General features: G+C 46.0%; 1 protein-coding gene across 5 annotated transcripts in view; it reads left to right on the top strand.

Annotated features, from left to right (window-relative positions):
• Positions 1–14,096, top strand: part of DPYSL2 (dihydropyrimidinase like 2) — a 100,408-nt gene that overhangs the window by 55,430 nt on the left and 30,882 nt on the right. For all 5 annotated transcript variants that reach the window (XM_050939981.1, XM_050939980.1, XM_050939982.1 and 2 more), the window contains 4 exons: positions 8,325–8,489; positions 10,645–10,706; positions 12,078–12,158; positions 13,205–13,273. In XM_050939981.1, the coding sequence (XP_050795938.1) occupies positions 8,325–8,489; positions 10,645–10,706; positions 12,078–12,158; positions 13,205–13,273 (377 nt within the window). The remainder of the gene's footprint in view (positions 1–8,324; positions 8,490–10,644; positions 10,707–12,077; positions 12,159–13,204; positions 13,274–14,096) is intronic.

Below are 14,096 nucleotides of genomic sequence, written 5' to 3'. Positions count from 1 at the left end.
GTTATGGCTCTGCTCCGTCAGATAAATTAATGTCTGTCATTTCTCCCCCCATTGCATTCCGTCATTGGTGCTTGGAGGGCGCACAATATTTCAGCATGGCTACATGCCAGCTCTGGCACATTAAAGCCACACAGATAAGCTAACAGTGGTTAGTGTTGTTGTCTCACTTTGACTTATTGTCTGGTTTTAATCTTGAGCTGATTAATTTGTACCAGGAGGGAGCGAAGGGAGCGTGACAGAGACAGAAAGGCCACAGTGGATATGCGGGTGAGGGAGGTGGTGGTCAGAATGGGTTGGGAGTAAGAACAGATGCACCTTGTAAGCAGAGTGAAAACTGCATAGAATGACCGAGAAAACTTGGGCAATTAAAGGGAATGTCTTAAGGGTTGTGGTTGGGATTTTCAGAGCAGGTAGGTGCCTAAATCCCATTGATTTTTCCATGGGAATTGGGTTTCTAGCTTGTTTGCCCAGGGGAAAAATATGCTTCAGATTCAGAGGCTTTTGAACACCGCAAGATCATAGGAGGAAAATATGAAGATTTGCTATAAAGAAACACGGTGAGGAGTCCGGAGGCACTGTAAAGACTAAGTGGTTTTTTTACCCACGAAAGCTTATGCCCAAATAAATCTGTTAGTCTCTAAGGTGCCACCGGACTCGTTGTTTTTGTGGATACAGACTAACACGGCTACCCCCTGGTGCTATAAACAAAAACACCATCATCTCTGACCAGCTCGTCAGCTGGTGTAGAAAAGCATTGTTGCCCCTTTGACATCAGCGGAGCTACACTGGGTTACAGCAGCTGGTGCTTTGTTTTATATCTTAGTTTTGCCATAAGAAGAGAGGGAAAAGCTATTTTTTAAATTTTTTTTTTTTTTTTAGCAATTCAATCTTTTTAACTAGATGCTTATTCTCAATGGTGTAGACATGGATAAAAAAGACGAGTTGCTGGCTGGTAATGCACCACCCTAGAGTCTGGGAAGCAGTGTTCTGGTCCCAAATTTGCCACTTATTGAGGGTGAAATTTCACCCCTGTGGATGGGGTCGTTACAGGGCCGATGCACCACTTCAGTCCTATTTAAGCCTTATTTTGAGGTCTGAAGTGGTGCACGTAGGCCCATGCTAGCCCTCTGCGCTAGGGCAGATTTCCTTCTTTGGGACCTTGGCAAGACACTTTGAGTGAAATCCTGGCCCCTTAGAAGTCAACAGTAGTTTTGTCATTAACTTCAGAGGGGACTCTTCACTCTTCACCTTTCTGCTGCAGTTTCCCCAGCTGTGCCTTACAAAAGTCTCTCTCTCCATCTCAGAGGAGCAATTTTCTCAGACTCCTAAATTAGGGTGCTAAATCAGCCTGTAGGGGTGGAATGCTCAAAAGGAGTTAGGCTCCTAGCTTTTATGTAGCCTCCTATCTTCTTTTGAGCATTCAGCCCTAGGAGCTTTAAACAGATAGCTGGGCACAAATGTATTTATTTACGCACTTAAGTGTAGAATTGTGGTGGTGTTGCTCTTTTCAGCAATGATAAGAAGAGACTGGTCAGTTTGATTTTTGATTTTGGTCAGTTTCACCATTTGCTTCCCACACAGTAACCCAACACTATTGCATTTGGGGTTCCCAGTTCTGCTTTGGAGAAGGTTAAAATTTAAATGCATGTAATGATTTCTATTCATAGTGAACCATTTTTTGAGGTCCTTACCTTGGGTTCTCCTTTATCTCACCGAAAATAGGCCTAAATAAGATCTGACTTACAAACGAGTAGGAACTTCATCCCAGATCCTGAAAGTTTTTGAGGCACCCAACTCCCATTGATTTCAGTAGGAATCAGGCGCTGTTAATACCTTTGAGGATCTCGGCCTTCAGGATTAGGGATGAAATTGACTCCACTTCAGAGAGCCAGCACAAAATCTGTGCATCATTCAAGTCCTGTTTTGCAGGCAGTTCTGTGTTTCATAGGGGAGAATTTCAACTTTAGTGCTTTAGGGCTGTGTCATCAGCCACTTTTTTCAACTTTGAACTTAAACACAGTTGACAGCTTCCTCTTTAAAGATTAGATTTTGGCATTGTTTGTGCAGTAATAATGGAGACCAGGATGAAAACATCGGGGTCAGGGAAGGGAGAAAATCAAAGCAATAAACAAATACAAAGTAAGGGGGTGATAACAGCATCTGCTTAGAGAGTTTCTTTTGAATCCATCCTGAAGTAGCTAAGCCACACACTGCTCCAGGAATTGAACATCCCATTCCCTCGCTTCCAAAACAAAGGAAAGAAACTAACAACCGTACAAGCAGCGGGGTTCCCAAGAGACAAATTGTTCAGTAGGGTCAGAATAGGACGCTGCATTTCACATGTGAAGCTTCCAGGGTGATCTGCGAGACTGGGTTTTCTATGTGTTCTAGTGGGTCAGGAGCCCTTGCATCCGTGGTCTGCTAGCAGATAATACCCCAGGGTCATTGCGGGAAGCTAGGAGTGTGGGAAAAAGGGAGGAAGAGGCAGATGGATTTTCATAAACTTCTCTGTAGACATGTGAAGCATGGCAACCTTAAATAAAATGTTTTTGTTTCCCTCCATGCTAGTAAGTTCTGTCTGAGCCCGGAAGTAAATCGTCCTGTTTGGATGCATGTGCACAACTTCCACTAGTGCTAATGGGCGTGGGGGGTCGTCTGGCAAGGGACAACTGCAAGTCACTAATCCAGGGACAGTGCCTAGTTCTTTTCTGTTTCATTCTGGTGTCTGACCCTGATATCTAAAAGACTTAGATGAACATAGGCTGATTGATACCAGCTGGAGCTTTGGCTCTTACATTTTCATTTCAAAGAACAGTTGAGGGAGCCTCTGGAGGCTGGGAGACTGGGCTATGACCTCACTGGTCTGGTTTTCAATTGGCCACCTTCCCAAAAGCACAAAACATGCTGGGTCTCTCTCCTTCCTCACCAGTGTGGACACATTGAAGCTGCCTTGTACTATTATAGTTATACCTGCAGGGATGCCAATATAAGGCACCTTTTATACCAGTATAACTGTGTGGCCAGTATGGCTGTATTGATTTAAACTATTTTGATAGAAAAAAATCACACTGCTAACCAAAATAGTTACATCAGAACAAACCTGTGTGTAGGTGACACATAGGTCTATTTTGGAACCAAAACTGTAAGGGTAGATTTGAGTCTCCGTTCCCTTCCCCTCCTGGAAATTCAAAGGCACTCAGAGGGGATTCCAGATTTGTTTTCCACTCCGAGTTTGGGGCCTTTTTATTTCCTGCTGCGTCTCCACAACAACCGTAGGCTGTCTACGGTAGCCTGCATGTAGACAAGCGCTTCGTCGCTCGCGATACAAATCAGCCGGAGACCTCTTACTTTGCAAAACTCAGTGTCCTTTTATTTCCCTGTGTTCATTCCCACCACCATCTATATACAACTCTGTACAATTCAATAGGAGTTAGGCAGCCACCCGGGGGACAGCTAGTTCCTGTAGCTAGCTAGAAGCAGCAGTTCCTTACTCCTCCTGTCCCCACCCCCCCTTCCAATTCCTTTCTGCCAGCTTTGTAGGCCTTCTCCCCAGCAGGCTCACAGGTGATTACTCTTAGGCTCCTTTAATGAGCCACACCCCGCCACCTCCAGTCAGTTCCCCTTGATGGGAGCTATGCTAGCAGGTTCTGAGCTAACAGTGACTGGTTCAGTGCCTCTTAGGCCAGCACCCTGTTACACTGCAGTAAATGTGGTCTCTTTGTTCGGTGCTAGGAACTCTCCACTGTAGCAGAGGGCATAGTTTTTAATTGAGACCTTAAATAGAGAAAATGGCACCATCCTAACAAACAGCCAACAGATCTGTCTGGTCTCTCCCTTTTTGTTGCTGATGCCTGGCTGTAATGACCAGTTGTAACACTGCGCGTGGTTGCAAATATGTCTTGTCTGGCGTTGCTGTCTAATCTAAATCTATCCAGTGTTTGTAATGTACCCATTACCGTAGTCTCTGACTGCTACCATTCCCATGTTACTATCACACTGTTTGCTCTGTTATACCTCTTTCCTCCACCCTGTGTCTGTCTTGTCTATTTAGATTGTAAGCTCTTTGGGGCTGAGTCCATCTACCACTCTGTGTTTGTGCAGGGCCTAGAGAAGTGGGACTGCATTCTCAGTTGGTCCTTAGGCATTGTGGTAATCGGCAATATGTGGTTTGCAAAGCAGCCTGAGATAGTCTCGACATTGATGATCAACAGACAGCAGCTTTTCGATCTGAGTGCATAAACGGAGCAAGATTCGGCTTGCATAGTCTTAAACCATCAAAGAGCTAAAGGAAGCTGTACAAGATGCGTCAGCAACGCTGCTTCCACGCTAGATGTTCCTAATCCCTAGTGCTGATTTTCTCTCTCAGATGTGCCACCATCTCCGTTTTTATAGTCTTATTATAACCAGCTGTGCTTTGATTTTGTCAGAGATCAGATGGAGATTATCCATCTCTCTACGCCCCCTCCCCCCTTTACTCATACTTGGACAGCACATGAAATAAGAGCGACAAAGTTCTGATTCGAGACACCAGAGTCGATCCTTTGCACTGGGATCTTACAGCTGTGTGGTGTTTAACCCTTTCATGCCAGGAGGTAAGATTTCCTAATGATCCCTTTGTGCTCTAATTTGCACTTCTATAGCCCTTTTCATCCAAGCATTCAACAATTTAAGCCCCTTAGCATCATGGTGTGTTAGGTGGTAACTGTGCCCTTTTTATTATTGTGCACACCGAGGTTCAGGAAAACGCCGACCAACATTTTAAGACTTGGGTGCCTAAAAGTAAAATGCCCAAATCCATATTCAGACACATAAATAAATGGCCCAAGGAAGGACATTTTTGTGGTAAGGGCACTGGACTAGGACTCAGGAGATTATGGTGCAATTTCTGTACTTTTCACGGACTTCCTCTGTGACCTGGGTCAATTAATGTCTTTATGTCTTATTTCCCACTGTGCAATATGGGGACACAATCTCACCAGGGCATTGGAGGTTACATTCTTAAATGTTCACGAGGCTTTCAGATATGGCGTAAACTATTCAGAGCGGAAGCAGCTGGTCTTCACGACGGGCTGAGACTCACCAACTAATTTCATAAAATGCTGCCGTTGAAGTTGTTGTGCCTATGGACCTAAGCTGCAGTTGAATTTGCGATGTGGAGGCAAAATGTTCTGCGTCACACCCTCCCGCCTTGCAGAATTACTTGCTACATTTAGCTGCAGGCACAACTTCATTCGAAGGGCACAAATATTGTAACTGTTACTTGCTGACAGTCACGTAGCCACCGTTACAAAAATGGAAGCAACGGCCAAAGCTTCTAATTCATGCAACAAAGATGGTTGCTTTACATAATCCTCTTTACTTCCTGGAACACTCGCTCATCTCAGGCAGTTTGGGGACATCGTTACTTATGCAGACGGCTGGCTGTGGCTAATGAGGCGTTTAGGGAAGCGACGCTGTTTCTACCAAGTTTCTCATGTAAATCTTGGATGGTTTGTCTGGCTCTTAAGAGCAAAGGGATGGTTTGTGATACGGCAAAGGCTAACAGGGCCTGAGAACACCGTCTCTCATTTCAGCTGTTCCATCACGATTTAGAGCCAAATGCTGGGCTGATTGCAACCCAGGTACTTAGCAATATAGTTAAACTGCTCTGGTTTCTCTGCTGATAACTAAGCAGGTTTCATGTATTTTTTACCCCTTGTTGGCCAATGTACAATCAGCCCAGCTCTTTTCCCTCCCCTTGCCCCAACACAAGTTCAGTTTGTGACCTCTGAAGCCATGAGATTATGTATTTTTCATCCCCCTTGAGGAGCTGCCCAGTCTTTCAGACTCTGGCTTTGTGGCCTTGTTCCATGCTTGTGTTTTTTCTTCAGGATGTGGAGCCCTCTGACTGCATGGTTCTCAGGGCTTGCTGACTTGAGAGAGAGCTCTTCGTAGTACTTACATTTAAACAATTTTTGGAGGGGATATTGAACGTCATGTTTCAGAGTTTTAGGGTTTTTCACCTGTTGATCTCCGAGCTCTTTACAAAGGAGGGTAATATCATTATCCCAATTTTACAGACAGAGAAACTGAGGCACGGGGAGGGGAAGTGATTTGCCGGGTGGCCGAGCCAAGAATAGAATGCAGATCTCTTAGTTCACTGGACTATGCTGCCTGTACGTACGACATTGGTGTTAGTTCTAATCTGTCAAGTTCCTAATGGCTCTGGACCTGCTTCCCTCCTTCACGTGATGCTGCTCCAGTTGCAATCAGTGGAGGCCCTAGAAATGGAGTCCTCTCAGAAGAGGTGACTGGCAGCACGTTCTCCGTGAAGGTGTTTAGAACTCGCCCCTTCTTCATCCACCGGAACCCAGATTTGCCAACTTCCCTGGGCATGCTGCGGAACCCAGTTTGGGCATTGGGGAGATGATGAACTGGGATGTAGGGGGATTGTGTTGGAGTCATTATGGGTGGGCTAATATCAGAATATCAGCAGCTCATACAGGGCTTTATTCTGAAGTTTTTGCATTGACTCTTGTTTTTAACAGCTAGGTTATACAGCTAGTGCTAAAAAAAAAATCAATACAGTAGACTCTGTACAGGGGCTCCTTTTCAGATTACACTCGGAAGGCCTCCCTTGTGCATACGTATTTGAGGTGAAGCTCACCCTTGTGCCAAGAGCAATTACAAGGTCTAGTGTGCACCACTTAAGCCCCACTTGAACCTTGGGCTGAAGGTGGATGAAAGTGGTATGTAGATCTTGTCTGGGCCCCTCTGCACACGGGTAACTGTCACCCTGGATCTACAAATGTCACTTTAAAAGAAGTTCATTGAAGGAGTGCGTGAATATATACAATTGCCATGGTCTCTGCATTGACTGTAGTGTGCAAATTAGGGGTCTATCAACAGGTTTTAAAGACAATTGTAACCTTAATTATTTTGATGGATTTAAAGAAGAGCTGAACTTGCTCTCTGGAATCTTTGCTGCTCCCTCTTTTGGTGTTAGCTGTGGGATTATGGTAGCAGCAAATCAGAGACTAGGTGCAGAAAGTGGACCTTTTAATATCTCATCTTTGTATTTAAACTGGAAACTCTTTAGGGTAGTGTAGATGAACGGACTCACCCCTGCGACGCCTCCTGCTGGTGACTCCTGGAAATTAGCTCAATTCAGCTCCAGAGCACCCTCTGCTGGCCAGTGATCCACCTGTCCTCCAGCCGCTGTGTCCCTCCCTGGACTTGGTGCCCTTTTACATGGGATGCTGCCCCTTGGCAGTAACCCCCTTTCTCTCAGGGTCTCCCCTCCCTGGGAAACCTCCTCCCTCTATCCCCACCTTGCCTCAGTATATGGCTGCTGCCAGTCACTGTCTAGCCCCACGCCCTTGGGCGGACTGCAGTATCAGCCACTCATCACTGGCAAGGAGGGTTTGGACCTGCTGCCTTGGCCTACCCCAGGGCTGCCCTCTGCAACCCCCAGTACCTGTTAGCCCAATCTTAGGCTGCAACCTGAGGCTTTCCAGGCTGGAGCTCGCCAGCTCCTCAGCCTTTCCCCTGCTCTGCTTCACTCAGGTACCTTGTGTTTAGCTCCCTGCAGCCAGGCCCTTCTCCTTCTAGGGCTAGAGAGAGACTCCTTGGGCTTCTGGCTCCCAGCCTCTTATAGGGGCCAGCTGGGTCTGATTGGGGAAAGTAGGCTCAGCTGTGGCCATGCCCCAATCAGCCCAGACTTCTTGCCCCAGCCACAGCCCTCCTCCTGGGCTGTTTTAAGCCCTTCAGGGCAAGAGCAGGTGACCACCTTGCTACAGGTAGGGACAGTCCTTTTGTTCTGTGTTTGTATGGTGCTGAACACAGTGGGGTCTTGGTCCGTAACTGGAGCCTCCAAGGTATTATAATACATTCCAAACCCTTTGGGGTACCTTATCCAGCACCTCATGGGGCACAGAGTAGACAACTGGAAAGCTGCTCATGGGGTCCGGGGTGGTATCGTCTGTCATTGTTTGTAACCCTAATAGGAAACGGGAGTAACTGTACACATAACTGCAATGGTTTGAATTTGCACTGGCTTTGAACTAGGAATTTCATCTGCTCCATTCACATACACCTGCAGTGAAACACTCTAGTAACTGAATTATTTCCTCCTTTAGTTTTTGCTTATAATCAAATGGCAGAGTGGGTTCTCGAATGCTGGGCTTTAGAGGAAACACAGATCTTTTCAAACTCCAATTTTTCTTTAAAGAGGGGGGAAAACATCCTGTTTCAGAGAGTCAGTGGAAAGCACGATCTGTCTTGGATGGCTGCTAAAGACCTTTGGACGCATATTCATGGGTGCAAATGCTTTATGTCTTTTTCAGTTGATCACGTAGTTCCGGAACCAGGGACCAGCTTGCTCACGGCATTTGACCAGTGGCGAGAATGGGCGGATAGCAAGTCTTGCTGCGATTACTCTCTGCATGTGGATATCACGGAGTGGCATAAAGGGGTTCAGGAGGAGATGGAAGCCCTGGTGAAAGACCACGGTAAGTTTTGGGATCATTTAAATCAATATCTTTTTACTGATTCAAATTTTATTTTTTTTTATTTGTTTTGGTCAAATTAATGGCCAGATCAGAGTTCAGAATGGGGTCTGTGTTTTTGTTGAGGCTTGGTACATCAGGAGGCAGTGTTGTAGGGGGGCTGGAGAAGCAAGGTTAGTGTATGGGGTGGGAATAGAATCCGGTGTTGCCGTTCTGAATCCTTTGGAGTGGCGTTTGGGCAGGGAGACTGCACTGACTGTGTGTAAGGGGTAAGATGTGATGGCTGAGGTGGTATTGCCCATGGCTGCCGTGGAGAGCTACCCATGTCATTCAGAACAAGGCATGCTAGATCCTCAGATGATCTAAACTGGCATAACTGCATTGTTTTCAATGGAGATTTGGTGAGCTGCAGCCACAGAGGATCTGTACCTTCTCTGGAGAGGGCATCTCCCTAAAGGAGTGATGGTGACACTTTTGTAGGACGTTTCTTTCCCTGTTGGCCAGTGTCAGCAAGAGAGCTGTAAATCATCCAGGGGAGATAGAGGCAGCCTGACTTTCCTTTCACTTGCAATGATGCAAGTCAGGAGTAACTCCTGGAGTTAAACTGGGGTAAGCGAGAAAATAATCCGGCTCAGAAAGAACAATCCTTCAGTGGCCAGCGAAGGTAGAAGAGTTAGATAAGATGATTGAATAGGTCTTTCCTATCTCTGATTTCCTTGACCTTTTGTCCCTGGGCTGGAAGGATTTTCCATTCTTTTTATGGTTTAAAAAACCCACCACCAACAAACTTTTACATCCTAATGGTGGTTTTCCTACACATCTTAGTCAAGAATTTTTATCCTGTCATGTGCTATAGAGTGCAGGGGAGGGAAGGCCGATTTGCATGAACTGTAGAAATGTTCTGTTAGCAGTTCCCCAACTGTCTAGCAGGAGGGGTTGGGAAACCAGGCAGCCAGTACCCATTTTTCAGGTATTCGGCTTATTTTTTTGCTCAGGCTCCCACAAAGCTGAATTCAAAAGATTTATTCCTTTTTGGTGTTGAGTGGTGCCCTAAAGGCTGAGCTCTCCTCTCTGCCACAGGGTGGACTCCATCATTCTTACTAGTGGAGTTATTAAATGCCACATGGCTAAGAAGATGGTAGCCTTTAATTGTGATTTATTAAGTGTTGCGTGTGTTTCACAGCAGATTGAATTTATTTCTTTATTATTTCTGCTCTCTGGGGAAGCCCAGAGAGGTCCACATCTTATTTCCAGTAACGTCTCCAGGCCTCGTCAGTTGTATCGTCATACTCTGGTGTATTTCAGTACATTACAAACTGTGGGATCAGTTCTGCTCCCATGCAGTCAAGGACAAACTCACATTAACTCTAGTGGTGGTAGGTCCATTGTCATGCATGGCACACAGTCGAAGGGGCTGATACTGCCAGGTGCTGAGCACCTTAACCTGACATTGCATTTTCACAGGAGCTGAGGATGCTGCGCACTTCCAAGGAGGCACAAAAGGTCAGATCCTCAGGTGGTGTAAATTAGCATAGCACCATTGATTTGATTGGAAGGACCTTGATTTACTCCAGCCGAGGATCTGGCCCTCAGAGCCAAGAAGGATTGGGCTGTCCGTAGCAGGACCGTTCCATTGAACAGATGCAAAATCAGTGCATTTTGATGGCAAGAGGTTAAAAGTTTCTTAAAGCCAGCCAGTGTCTATACTTGTTTCAGTGGTACATCTGATCCACTCTGGCAGGAAGGGGAGAGTCCTCCTTATTCAGTTCAAGACAGGTGGAATATTACAGGGCCAGGACTGTCTTATTCTGCAGTTTCCAAACCGTATAGTCAGTTTTAGCTCTAAGAACCTTGTGCTCGATTCTCTTCTCACTCACACCAGTGTATTCCCATTAGCTTCACTGAAGTTCTTCCTGATTTACACCAACATGAGTGGCAGTGTATTCCCATTAGCTTCACTGAAGTTCTTCCTGATTTACACCAACATGAGTGGCAGGAGAATCAGGCTCTTGAGCTGTTATGGCTAGACAGCCCATCTATTAACTTCTGTGTGGATCACTTTGTTTATGTAACATGTGCCTGGCTCACTTGAACTTCAATGTTATCTTTGCCTATTACTTGTACATCCTGGGTGTTTTCTTTGTTTTGTCTCTGCTAGGTGTGAATTCCTTCCTTGTTTACATGGCCTTCAAAGATCACTTCCAGCTAACAGATTCTCAGGTAGGAGGGCTTTATGTTCACAAGTGATGCTTTAGCCACACACAGGTTATTGGGCTCAACAGAGAAACAACTGGGTGACATTTAATGGTCTGTGTTATACAGAAGGTCAGACTTGATGGTCTAATAGTCCTTTCTGGCCTTAAACTCTATGAATCGATGTTCTGTGCCTGTATCAATGACTCAGGTTATGCCGTCAGACAGGATTGAACCGGAGGCCTCTGGATCTAAAAGCAAGAGCTTCTCCTGCTCGAGGTAAAAGAGCAGTGCTGACAGTCTTCCTCCATTGAAGTCAGTGGCAAAATGCGCATTGATTTCAGCGAGGCCATGATTTTACCCCAGGCCCTTTAATTTGGAGGCAGTACCAGACTCATAAACCTCTTTATGTGGTCTAGCCGTTAGAGGGAGACAAAGCCACGCTGGTTGGCCTGTGTTACACACGCTGTTCTGGGACCTAGTGCCTGATTTTTTAACTGGAAAAGCACTTCTTGGGTTTACTGTTGGAATCATTGAGACCTTAAGAAAAAATTACCTGTGGCAATTCTATCTGCACTCCTCAGTCATTGGATATGTTTCATTGTTGGGATGTACAAACTGCAGAAGGCTTTTACTTCCAAACGTGATGTGATGGAGATTTTCCTCAGTGTCTGACATTCGCTTTGAATTGAGTAAAAGGTGACAGAAAAATTGGTCTCTTTTATCTAAGAACATGGTCAAAATTTTCAAAAGTGGTCACAGATTTTGTGAGCCCCATCTTTGGATGCTCAGCATAAGACCCAATGCACCTCATTGTCAGAGAGGTAAAGCTCCAGCAACTCCTACCAATGCAGTGGGAGTTGTGGGCGCTGATCAGCTTTGAGAATCAGGGCCAGTGCTTTGCAAGTTGGGCACCCATGATGTGAGGCATTGAAGATGCCACTTTTGAAAATTTGGGCCCTTAGAACTTCTATTGATGATGCCCTGGAGAACGTACCAATTCCTGTTTTAAGCTCCATTATAATAATTAATAATAAGTAATACCTACCTCTTATATCATGCTGCTCATCTGTGAGTCTCAAAGTGCTTTAGAAAGGAGGCCGTTATTGTTATCCCCATTTTACAGATGGGGAAACTAAGGCACAGAGAGGTGAAGTGACTTGCCCAGGGCTCCTCAGCAAATCAATGGCTGGGGCAGGAACTGAGCCCAACTCAGAGTTCCAGTCTACTGCCTTATCTTTTACAGCAAGCTAAAGAGAGCTTGTCTGTCTTGGTTGCTTTCCTTTTGTTTCGATTTTACATAACAGCTTAAGCTAAAGGACATTTAAGCTACAAGAACACTGGAGTATTTGTAAGACCAAAAGGTGTATATCATATGGTGTCCCATCTTTCTCCTAGATATATGAGGTCCTGAGCGTAATCCGTGATATAGGTGCCATAGCTCAAGTTCATGCTGAGAACGGTGACATCATTGCTGAGGTATCTTATCTGTTTGCTCTGTGGAATTTTAGCTGCATTATGCTGTCAGGTGTTCAAACTCCAAATCCCTCTCTTAAAACCTACAGCAGGAAATCACTAAGATATGAGGGAGGGATAGCTCGGTGGTTTGAGCATCAGCCTGCTAAACCCAGGGTTGTGAGTTCAATCCTTGAGGGGGCCATTTAGGGATCTGGGGCAAAAACCTGTCTGGGGATTGGTCCTGCTTTGAACAGGAGGTTGGACTAGATGACCTCCTGAGGTCCCTTCCAACCCTGATATTCTATGATTCTATGAAGGCACTGTTTCAAGTAGCATAGACATTTCCATATAGAAAGCAGAGCTATACTTCAAACGTACTGCCCCTGTAGCTCACAGTAAGAGAACAACAATGCCTCAGGTTTTATTCCATAACAGCTACAAACTATACATAAATCTCTTCACCCATCACTGAAATGCAACCATCTCTGGGGTGGAAGGCGGTCACTGTGTATATTAATATTACACAGCAGTTTAGGATAGGAAGTGAAGAAACATTTACTATACGTTTTGTAGAGTGCCTAGCACAACGGGACTTGGACTTGGTTGACCTCTAGGGACTATTGCAATAGAAATATAGTAAATAAATAAATAAACTGGGTCCTGAGACTGAGGGCACGCTTATTTTACATGAGGCCTAGATCACGCAACTTGGAGATGCATAGGTTTTCAACGCGTGTTCTGATAGTTTGGGGGGCGGAGGGGGGAAGTTTATTTTGTTCTTTCAAACCTGCAACTTGCAGGGCTATGAAGTGAAATCAGAGGAAAGGTTGGCATGACAACACTGCGAATGAAATGGCAAGGGTTTGCAGAGCTCTGGTAATTACCCAGACACTGGGAGTTAGTCTGAACACCGGTTCTACTACTCCTGCCTTTGTGAAAGTACCGTGGGATATCTGGAGAGCACAGATGACAGGGATCTCAGTTTTACGGCTCTTCCAAATCTCTCCAGCTCCTGGAATTAGAAATGACATTGTTTTGAGCCATCTTCTTGTTTTTTCCTGCCTTAGGAGCAGCAAAGGATCCTGGACCTGGGAATCACAGGCCCTGAAGGGCATGTATTGAGTAGACCTGAAGAGGTGAGGACATTACACATTTTCACTTCATTCCCCCTATTCTGGGTCATGTCATATACTGCCTCATGCCTCGATTAATGTGGCCATGAATATGGTTCACACCGGGTGCCCAGGAAGTATTGGCTTCACAGACAGATGGGAGGAAGGGAAGAGAGGATACTAAGGCTGGAAGTTCGTGTTTGCTTGTTCTGTCCATGCAATAAATACTAGATAATGATGATGACCATTATATTTTATTTGAATTACTGTGGCACTTATGACAAAGATATTTCTGTCGTGTCAGATGTCCGGAGGTCTCAAGCTGAAGACCCATATAAGTATCATTAGCCCCATCTTACAGCCTTGGTAACTGGGAGGCAGAAAGGCTCCAAATTTCAAAAACGTTCACTAACGTGCAGGGGCGGCTCTAGGGATTTTGCCGCCCCAAGCACGGCAGGCAGGCTGCCTCCGGCGGTTTGCCTGCGGAGGGTCCGCTGGTCCTGCGGCTTTGGCGGACCTGCCGCAGGTGTGCCTGGGGGAGGTGCTCTGAAGCCACGGGACCAGCAGACCCTCCGCAGGCAAACCGCCGGAGGCAGCCTGCCTGCCACCCTCGCGGCGCCGGCAGAGCGCCTCCCATGGCTTGCTACCCCAAGCACGTGCTTGGCGTGCTGGGGCCTGGAGCCGCCCCTGCTAACGTGAGGTGGCTCACCAGTTAGGTAGACAACTTGAAATGCCTTGGCCTCAGTAGCAGAAGCACTGCAAGGCCATAATGACTTCTCAAGTCAATGGGAGTTGTGAATGCTCAGCACTTCTGGAAATCAGGCCCGTGATGCCTCAGACTGGGAGG

This window comes from Gopherus flavomarginatus, chromosome 2 (genome assembly GCF_025201925.1).
Source record: "Gopherus flavomarginatus isolate rGopFla2 chromosome 2, rGopFla2.mat.asm, whole genome shotgun sequence".
NCBI classification, from domain to species: Eukaryota; Metazoa; Chordata; order Testudines; family Testudinidae; genus Gopherus; species Gopherus flavomarginatus.
This window is presented reverse-complemented; position numbering and strand designations above follow the sequence as displayed.